This window comes from Actinia tenebrosa, unplaced genomic scaffold (genome assembly GCF_029948245.1).
Source record: "Actinia tenebrosa isolate PJP-AT-01 unplaced genomic scaffold, QUT_ActTen_1.0 PGA_scaffold3__52_contigs__length_22856419, whole genome shotgun sequence".
NCBI lineage: Eukaryota > Metazoa > Cnidaria > Anthozoa > Actiniaria > Actiniidae > Actinia > Actinia tenebrosa.
Genome location: NW_028292580.1, coordinates 7,606,318 through 7,617,188, shown reverse-complemented (window position 1 = coordinate 7,617,188; position 10,871 = coordinate 7,606,318). Strand labels below are relative to the sequence as shown.

The window sequence follows — 10,871 nt, the reverse complement described above, 5'->3', positions numbered from 1 at the left end:
TCATGATTGTCAAATTCAATGCTAAATTTCTTAATGCATCCCACTCTTGAGACTCCGTTCGCCTTATTGTATGCCTGTTCCCTCTAATGACAATGCTTCTTCGCTTCAATGAATATTCCTTTGCGGTTAATGAACAGCAAAAGGTGTATTTCACGTTCATATATACTAGTTGGGGCAGCAGTATTTGGTAATTACCTAACGATAATGCTATTGTTACTATTTCAGCGAGTCTCCTGGGTCTAGTCCTGTCATAAGCCCTGCTGGATTTCAATTTCTTCTCATGGATAGAAGTTCACAAGTCTGGTATTTCATGTTACAATACTTAGAGACAGTTGAGGTAACAGCAAGGTCAATTGATCATCATTACTTGTTATATTTTACTGGGTTTCCTGTGACAAGCCAGTCTTAAAATATAAGTAAAGGAAATCCTAGAGAAGCTTGTTTTATTTTTGTCAGTAAATAAAAGATTTCTGAGTGAAATGCACTCACTTCTGAACCGAGTTTAAAAAACTTATGGATTGTTTTGCAATCACCAAGAGTTCGTGCATTGTTCTTGGATTTCCGTACGAACGTACTGACTTTTAAACAAATTATTCACTCCATTTGTTTAGATATATCCCTAAATACAAGCAAAATATCATTCCTCTAACTTGATTGAAGCTTTTCTTACTACTGTTTAGAATATTAACTAAAGGAATTGATCTGAATTTTTTTTTTAAATTCAGTAAATTTGTATGAGAATCCAAGTATATTATGTCGGAACTTTTCGGTGACCATAACACAATCCAACATGTTTTGGGCTAGTGCTTAAAAGGTGAATTGTAATATTATTAAATATAATTATGCTGATATATATGCTTAGCTTTACAATGATCCAATGACAAACTTTTGAGTTACATATATGTTATCATCCTTGTTCTTATTACACCCAGAGGAGTGTAAGCATACCTGTATTATTTTTATGATGACTGTTACTAGCAAATGTTGCTTTTTTCTTTCCAAGGCACGTGGTATGGACTTGGTTGAGTGTTTGTCTTTCTTATTTCAATTAAGTTTTTCAACTCCTGGAAAGGTACTAATGTTGTTAATTAAATTTATTTAATATTTCCTTTGCTAAAGATATTTTACTGGTTTAGAAAAAACCTGGGATTTATGTGGCTACTGCCTCGTAGAGGCCAAGCCACTATGTCATCGAGTTATGTAAGTAAGTCGGTAACACCACAGGAGATCAGACAGTGAATTTGTGCATTTATATGACACATAAATACACAGAATTCTCTGTATGATTGACTAACTAGTAAAGAGATGCGTTGGGTGGCCATAGTTAGGTGCGTCCTGCAAATAGTGCAGTTTTCGTATGACTGTGAAAAGATCAAGGCACGAACATGGTCATCACACAGCAAGCGATACGCCAGACCAATCACATTGCACGAGAATTTACTCTCCATCTAATCAACTGAGCTTTTCACAGTCATGCGAAAACTGCTCTATTATTCAATGGCACTACATATAGTTAAAAAGATGTTGGGTGGCCATCAAGGGCGGATCCAGGGGGAGGGTCGGGGGGGTCGCCCCCCTGTCATTCCTGAGGTCAAATGGGCTTCCTGTGGTAAAAATGTGACTGGGATTCCTTTGCCCACAAAATTTACCCCTGAGACCCCCCCTTCAAAAAACCCTGGATCCGCCCTTGGGCCATGGCTGGGTGTGTAGAATATCAGTGATCAGTGATCTTCTAATCAATTATAATTTAAACACCATGATTAATTTTCTTTAAGGATTACCCTACTGATGGACTAACAGAATGTCAGTTGAAAATGCTGCAGCACCTGAGAGAGATAGGTTTAGTTTTCCAGAGAAAGGTAACTTCCTTTTTTTTATTCTGTCCATGCCTTTTTTTAAGTTTTAGCACTTTATTCACAGTCACACTCAACTAACTTAGTCCTAAATCGCAAAGGAAAAATTGAGTTTTGATGGACGTCAATCAAAAGGGTTTCTATTCTGACTTCAAATTTTTCCAAAGATTCAGAGCTGGAATCTGGTGACATTTTTGAGAAAATATATCCAAAGCAACAGTTTTTGTATATGTGTTCACATTGAGTATTCACCCCATTCCTGGTGTAGAAACCAATAGAAACAATAGAAATCCTCAGACTGACATCCACACCCAAACTCAATTTTTTGAAGGACTAGGCATCCGAAACATCATCTTTTCGCGGTGTAACCTTTTATCATTACTGTTTCATTAGAAACACTGACGCAGCTCACACTATTTTTTAGCTAGTTATCTCTTCAAGGCCTTGTTGGTCAAGTGTGACTGGGAATCGCTGTAATACACTGTTTATGGTGCAATGCAGTAAAAACCTGCATAAAAGAACAAGTGGGTTAAGAAAACCCAACCTGAATTTGGGCGTTTTAAGTACCATGTAAATAAGAACACCATCACCCTGAAAAATTAAAAAGTGTTCTTGAAAAAAAATTAGATCAATATTTATGTGCTAGACCTGTTTTGCAGTAGAGTAATAGAGTTTAATTCAATTCAATTTGATTTTATTTTAAATTTATGTAATTACAATAACATAATTAGAAATGACTAATCAGGGTTAATTTATTCTTCTACTGTTTTGATACAGTTATTATTGTCAGTCAAGATTTTTTTTAATAACATTTTTGAACTTACCCATTGATATCATCTACATGTATTGGTAGTCTATATAGTAATACTGCTATATATATTTTAGAAACATTTATTTTAAGAACACCTTAAGAACACCTTCAGGCTGATTTTTCAGTAAACACCTGTTAAATAAGAACAAAATAAGCCTCAACTCCAAAAATGGGTGTTCTTTTATGTGGGTTTTTACTGCAGCAGTAGTACTTTAAATTAATAAACCAGTTATAATATTGCATTTTTGTTTTCAAATTTGCTTAAGTTTTGCTAACAAATTGTTAGCTCAGCAATTGTTAGTTCAGATGATTTTTTTCATGGATGATTCTCTCGTATTTTTCATTTTTATTTTATTTCTATTGTTTTTGTTGTTTTTTTATCTTTTACATTTTTTTACAATATATTCATTGATATTTCACTTACGTCACACAATGGTGATAGGTATGTCTTTTGTTTCCATACCCCACATTTTATTTATCTTAATTTGCTAGATCTTTGTACTTTGAGAGTTTTTCTATATTGAATTTAAGGGACATTTCATTCGGTTGGCACATGATTCTATTAGAATACATTGTTTGGCTACTTTGTTCTTGTCTATGATGTCTTGATAAATTATATAGTTACATGGGTTGTACTTGAATGTATCACAAGATTGTTACTGCATCGTTGTCCATTAATTTCTTAGGTTCATGTGCATACAATAGCTATTATTTAATTTAGTGACAATAGAAAGTTATATATTTTTTTATGATTTTCAGCGCACATCAAAGAGGTATTATCCAACCAAATTAGCTGTTGACTTTACATTTTCAAGTTCAGGTAAGAACTCTTTCTAGCTGTAACCACTATAATAAGCCTTTTCACAGTTTAAGAATCGATTCCACTGTGCATGCGATTTTATCCCGAATTTCTACCTTCTTTTGTTCTTAATTAAACAAAAGAAGGTGAGAAATTCGGGATAAAATCGCATGCACAGTGGAATCGATTCTTAAGCTATGAAAAGGCTTATTATATTCACATTATTGTTGCATTTTGATCTTACTGCTTACAGTATATTAACTCGTCGAGCAATAGACCATAATAATATGCAAAAAGCCCTAGAAAATGTCTTTCTACAACAAGTTATAATAGTTAGCATTTGAAACAGCATATACATACATTTGACAACGTGGTAGTAAAAATTATACCTGAAAAGTTGCTACATTGCTTTGAAATTAGATGAATTTGTAAGAAAAGAGAAAGGAGGCCCTACCAGCCTCATTTTCATGTTTATGGCACATTTTAATTGCTTTCAACTTTTAATTCTGCAAATATTTGCCTTTACTACTTTGAAACTAGTGCATATATTTTCTAATTCACTTGACAATGTGATTGTTCAGTTGTGACAAAATATTTTGCATAAGTAATCTATGAAATACCTGTATTTTGATGCTTTTATACCAGTCAATATAATTATGTTACTCTGGTAAAATATAGATTTTAATAAAAGTTTAAGATTTAAATAAATAAGCTATAATTGTGAGCTGTTTTTGGATAGGTGTGCTGTGGTGTGTAGTTTTCAAAGTACAATGTCATATATTTTGCAGTGTGGAGACATAATTATGACTGCCATCTGCATTTTATACTGCTTTAATTTATAAATATTTAACTTATTTTAGCTAGCACTATGTGCTGAAAACCCATGAATTTACATTCTCAAACTCATGAATATTTCATGAGGAGAAAACAAAGCAAATCACTACTGTGATGTTGGTTTGGAAATGTGTTCTTAATTTGCATTAAATTTCGTAAACTTTTTCTTTGATTTTCTCCAAGACATATTCATGAGTTTGCGAAGTAATTTCAAACATGCGAGAGATTTCTTCCTCCGATTTCCAAACACCGAAAAGTGAGTTGAAAAAACGAGGTGCAGCCAACTGAGGTGTTTGGAAATTGGAGGAAGAACTCTCTCGCATGTTTGAAATACTACTTCAAAATGAACTAAAGAATACAGACTGGCCTTCTTATAACTTAGGTACATGTTCTTTAGTTTTCCTCTCATGACATTTCATGGCCATCAAAAAGTATCCATGGATCTTGAAATTTGATTTTTTAATTTCATGACAAATTAATGGCCATGAGAAAAAATTATGCTATATAACTTCATGGCCATCAAAGATAATTCCTTGGGTATTAAATTTTATCTTTTGATTTTATAGTAATTTCATGGCCACAAATTTTTTCCATGTGGCCATTAAAAAGTATTCATGGTTCATGAAAATTTAATTTTGTATTTGATGGTAATTTCATGGCCATAAAATTTTAATTTTCATGCCCATTACTCTTTTTTCATGGTCATGAAATTAAAATCCACTATTTAATAGTATTTTCAGTATTGATTGATAGTATTTTAGTATTGATCTTTATGGTACAGACAGTTGAGGTCGATGTTAACTTTGTTTTTTAACTTTGATTCTTGTTTCTGTTAAAAATAGAAAAATCAAGTCAACTAAGTAAAACACAAGATGGTTTTATTGTTATAGAAACAAATTATCGTGTCTATGCATATACAGGTATATTATTTAAAATGAATGAAATATATAATAATAGGCTTTGCACCATCACATCATGACAGCCAAGACAGGGGGCAGGAACAATAATTGCTTTTGGTCTAATCTGATTTACATGAGAAAGGATTCAGTTTCCCAAGGGGAAAATCTCTATTGTTATGCCCCCTGTCATGGCTGCCATCACATTATGGTGCAAAGGCTCTATTGGAGAAAAAAAAAAGACCCTGGGGGGCAGGGTAGACCTGGTTACCTGGTTGGGATGGTTTACTAGTAGTAGATCTAGTTTCTGAGAATCTAAAGGAGAAGTGGCAATAAGTTGCAATCAAACCACTGTGTGGGGAACTCGTGGATACTATTTGCACTTTTCAGAGATTGCGCTCCCTGTTTTCATACCAGGAATGTGAACAAGAAGTGTAAGTTAATGTCAGCTGTTGGTCAGTTGTTGATGGAGAGGTTTCCAGGCTGATCATAAATTGATTCCCCAACTATAATGACAATTTAGTCTAAATTCAACTTTAATGATTCTCTTTAACTTTAAAATTCATTTCAGATTCTTCCCTTCAAGTAGCTTTAGTAGGATTGTTTTGTGAAATATTATGCAGGTAATATTTACCTGCAGTGTACAGTTATTTAGCAAATGTTTGCCAAAGGCGAAGTGAAAAATATCTATATTTACTGAGCCTGAGGTGAATAATTGTTTTAGTATAAATACACAGGTGATTCTTTCAAAAAAAAAAAAAAAAAAGAAGATAAAAGACACATTTTTTCCAGTTACAGCAACAAAGCGGCCGCCATTTTGGATTATCACTGGAGGTGATTATTGTGTGATAGTGTGAGTTTCTCTACCAATCAGTGCGCGAGATTTTCAATAATCACCTGTGTATTTATACTAAACATGGTTGGGTTGAAAGACAAGTCAGAGCAAAACTTTCACTGGGAGAAATTATAAAATATCTACATGTAGATACATGACTCCAGTGCAATTATTGTCCTTGCTAACTTAACCATCCTGTATTCCAGTGTGGAAAATCATAATATTGAGAAAATCATTATCACATCATTAAAATAACTCAACTCTTATATTTTATTGAAAACAGGTTTCCAAACTTATGTGTGGCTGTCCTAACCAGAGAAAGTTGTCATCAAGTAAGAAAATTAGAATCATACATCGAATCGAAATATGGCGACCAATTTGAATAACTATTGTTCTGCACTGACAAGTGACTGACTAGCCTCGTGTTCACATGGAAACACAAAAGCATTTTCACATGTATGAGAGGCTAGTCAGTCGCTAGTCAGTACAGAACAATAGTTATTCAAATTGGTTGCCATATTTCGATTCAGTGTATGCCATTGTTTATAATATTTGAATAAAACATGCATGTTAATGCAGCTAATTAACAAATAGACATCAGTTTTTTATGTGTCTGTCCTCTCTTATTGATGATAAATTACATCATCACATTATTTATTTATTAGTGGAGGCCGGCACAGTGGATTTCAACAATGATTAAAAATCAAATTCAAATTGGCCACTTTAGAAACGAGTTGAGGACTGGGAACGAGTTATTACAATTAACCTACTTAAAGAAAGCCATAACAAGATTAGCCTGCATCACATCTGGAATTTTCTCAGTAAATACTTCGAAAGAAAAGGCTGGATGCAATGTAGGCCTTTACGAGATCAGAATCAAAATTAGTAAATTTCTGGAGTTTCAAGATTTTGGGTCTCATACCTTTTGTGTAGCAACCTTTCAAAAAGTTCTGAAAAAGTTTCTGAAAAATTACAAAGAAATGTACCTATCGTTGCTTGGGATGCTTGTCCCTAGTAAATCTCATACATTTCTTTGCTAATAATTTTTGATGTTTTTGATTGCTCATAATTTATCTGTTACTTAGTCAATTGAAAACACACTGCAGAAACCTGTTAATTTTGATGTGCACTTCCTTGTCATTAATTATCAATACCTTAGCTATATACTCATTCCCAGTCCTTCACTTGTTTCTAAAATAGCCAATAATTGGAATCCAGACTGGAAAAAGAGACACTCTGTGGAATCCACTGTTAATTTCCATTTTGTTTTCTAATTAATGGTGTCAACCATAAATGTAACTACTAGGTAAACTCGTGTATAAAAACAAATTTCTAACACTATTAATTGCATCAAAATACCTATTGCATACATAATATACATTATTATAATAATCAATATTACATTAATTAGAAATGCCTTTGCATAATTTTCATAGCCTAATATATTTTTTCCCCCCAAGGCTCTTTCTAGTGGCATTTCAGCAGAGCAGGTAATGTGACCTAGCTGAATGATTATGATCCTGACATTATTTTTTCACTATTTGTGATACAATTGCCCAGTAACATCTTTCAGTACTACTTATTTTATATTTATTTCAAAAGATTCTTCACTTTCTTCAAACACGAGCTCATCCAGAAATGCAAAAAAAGGTAATGCTTCGCATATTTTGTATATTTGTCTGAGATATCCACCCCATTGGCTGACAAGGCAGTACACATATCCACCCATTGCAGATGATGATACATTAAAGTGTGACTACTTTAACCAGGGCCACTTAGACAGTGAGAACCAATCAAATTCTATAATAAAAACAGTTTATTCCAAGTTTGAGTAGTCACAGGAGCCAATCAGAAAGCAGCAGAAAACAACTAAGCCTTTTGACATATCTTTTTATTCCCACAAGAAAATGACGATAGCTATTTAGTTGTTTACACATAAAAATGAGGGTCAAATTACCATCCTTGTGCAGTCTAGGTTTCTGATTGGCTCTACCCAAAGTTGGAATGCATTGTTTTCATTTTACATCTTAATTGAATCTCTTGTCCAACTGGTCTAAGTGGCCATGGTTACAGTAGTTGCACTGTAATTAGATAACCAATCTCTATTTCGTAAGAAATCTAGTTGTAAAAGACAATGTTTAGCTGTCATCTCGACATCATCAACAGGTGTAATGAAAACTGTAAACTCTATACTATATATTACTATAAATATAGCTAAAGCAAGTGTGAAAGTTCAGTGAATAACAATAAAATAGATTAAATCAAGTGGAAAAATGACAATGAAAGCGCATAACATTGAAAATCAAGTGAGAAACAGACAAAAAATAATAATTAATTGAAGACTTTCACTCTAATAGTCTGATTGTTTGTTAAGTTCAGGTTTAAGGTTTTTGATGATGTATAGTTTAAAAAAGGTTTGACTTTTGTGTATATTTTAGACTCCCATTATTCCACCCACAATCAGTGATCAAGTCAGACTCTGGGAGATGGAGAGAAGCAGAATGAAGTTTACTGAAGGTAATGGGATTGACTGCATCAATGTTTTGGTCCAATATTATTATTATACTTCTATATTATTTTATCTTTTTCCTATTTCATACCACAAGTCATTTCCTTAATGGTTACACACAAGAAGACACATGAATATGGATACAGCTTCCAGCTGATCTGAAAGAAAACATTAGCCAATCAGATTTGAGAAAATTTGCAAAACTGAAGTGCCCCTTTTTTCCCACCTGAAATCATAGATTTGCAGGTCACCAAATGAAAAAATAATGCTGCTAATGAGAAGTTGATAACAGTGACACAATTAGTTTATGAGTTTTAAATTTTTAATACAATGACAGGCATGTTTTTACTTTTAGTAGGTCAATTTCAACAGGCTTCAGGACACCTCAGTTTTGTATTGAGCAGATGTCATTTCGGTCGCTATTTCAGATCAGCTGGTTAAACAAATAAATCTTATTTCCAAGAGAATTACAGGTGGTCTGAAATGGGAATATGAGGATTAGGTCCATTAATGGGGATGGGCATGACATCTAGGGAGAACCTACATGGAACTCGGTCAATGTAAAGTTTCTAAATCTATCAAATTCTATTAACAGTATTAGAAAGGTATGATTCATTGTATTTTCTAAATACATTACATTAAGTGCTTGTTGCGTAGGCTCTCCCAAGACATCTAGTAAATGGTAATATGGCAGTGTAACAAGTAAAATAGACCGAGGGATTTTGTTTCCATCAAAAAAGTTCATTATTAATTTTATTATAAAATTTTATGATCAAGGGTCATTTTTTGAAGGACAGTGACGTTGCAACTGCAAACTGCTAGTCTTCATCAGGTGATTGTGTAGACTGGATAGTATGTTTATTAATATATAGCACTGGTTAGAGCAATCTATTGGTTATTACGTCTCAGTCCTTCTTCATAAGGTAGTACTGATAGGATTTATGCTGCAGTTCTGATGTTTGGAGGAGTGCTATATAACAGAGACACCATCCAGTTTGAACCATTTGTAGCAGTTTGCAGTCAAAACGTATTTTTTCTACAAATGAATAAATTTATTAAGTAATCGTTTATTGCCATTTCCACAATGAATAATATCTTTCATTCTAATCATTTGTTTTTATAGGAGTACTTTACAACCAGTTTTTATCTCAAGATGACTTTGACACGTTAAGAAAATATGCAGAGGTTAGTTCATTATTATTAGTTATAAATTATTAGCCCGACTAATAGAGGCTATGTTAACTCCCTCCACCTTTACTAAATATATCTAATAATATACAGCAATTAAGTCAGGTTAAGTCATATTATACAAAACAAATAAAATAAATTGCAAAACAAGTGTAAAAGTAAAATGGGTAGGAGGGAGAATAAGATATTTATAATCCTTATGTCAGTCTAGATAGGAATAAGCTGTGCCTTGGCCTTGAAGATGGGCCTTATTATTTGGCTGACATGGTTTTCTTTCTTATTCGTAGGGCTTTATATCTCATATATGCATGCTCATTATGAATTCAAGGGCTATATCTGTATAACATATATAGCCCTTGAATACTGATCGAAATATACTGTATTGCCTGTGAATGCATAATGAGATCAGGAGTTAAACTTAGAAATGTTGTACTTCAACCTTTTTACAAAGGAAAAAAATCTTTTGATAAATAAACTTAAAACCTAGCTGGAATCAAACCACGACCTTTGGCTTATCTATACCACACTTTATGCTGAATGCTCATGCATAGCTATAATGGAATATGATGGACAAAAATTTGTAAATACCTCTCTTAATGAAGCTCATTAACATTACAAAGACTTTTTCTGAGAAAGTAAATGTGGTGCATTGTGGTCTAGCTTGGGTACAAACATCTTGTCCATCATGCCTTATATGGTGTTGTTTGTACCCAAGCTAGACCACAATGCATCCTGTTTATCGAACTCAGAAAAGGAAACAGAGGATCGATATAGTGTACTATACCAGTTATCCAGTTATATGCCCTGGGTTTATACAACTTCTCAAAGGTTCTAATATTTTAGAATGTTATTGCAGGATCTTGGTGTGCTCATTTGGGCAAACTCTTTGAAAAGGGTTGTCGTTGTCAGTCGCTCTGGACATGATGATGTAAAACGGTTCTGGAAAAGACACAAGACCTAACTGATTCAAAATTATGAAGGAAAAGAAATTACCTCGATGACATTGTGACAGCATATCACTAAAATATTATTAGATTTATTGACATTAAAAATCTTTGTTGTGCAAGTGTTTACTTCTATGTTGTTGTATCCATCAGGAGTTTCTAAACATTACTGCAGCCATTCAATCATTGAGTCAGTCAGTGA

The 10,871-nt window shown here is 33.3% G+C and overlaps 1 protein-coding gene across 1 annotated transcript in view; it reads left to right on the top strand.

Annotated features, from left to right (window-relative positions):
* LOC116300693 (general transcription factor IIH subunit 4) overlaps positions 1 to 10,794 on the top strand; it is a 45,173-nt gene extending 34,379 nt beyond the window's left edge. The window contains exons 6-17 of the mRNA XM_089035003.1: positions 226 to 337; positions 1,004 to 1,072; positions 1,776 to 1,859; positions 3,424 to 3,484; positions 5,140 to 5,217; positions 5,765 to 5,816; positions 6,312 to 6,360; positions 7,489 to 7,518; positions 7,631 to 7,678; positions 8,467 to 8,545; positions 9,661 to 9,722; positions 10,582 to 10,794. Of these exons, the coding sequence (XP_088891129.1) occupies positions 226 to 337; positions 1,004 to 1,072; positions 1,776 to 1,859; positions 3,424 to 3,484; positions 5,140 to 5,217; positions 5,765 to 5,816; positions 6,312 to 6,360; positions 7,489 to 7,518; positions 7,631 to 7,678; positions 8,467 to 8,545; positions 9,661 to 9,722; positions 10,582 to 10,686 (829 nt within the window). The 3' untranslated portion in view covers positions 10,687 to 10,794. The remainder of the gene's footprint in view (positions 1 to 225; positions 338 to 1,003; positions 1,073 to 1,775; positions 1,860 to 3,423; positions 3,485 to 5,139; positions 5,218 to 5,764; positions 5,817 to 6,311; positions 6,361 to 7,488; positions 7,519 to 7,630; positions 7,679 to 8,466; positions 8,546 to 9,660; positions 9,723 to 10,581) is intronic.
* Positions 10,795 to 10,871: the final 77 nt, after the last annotated feature.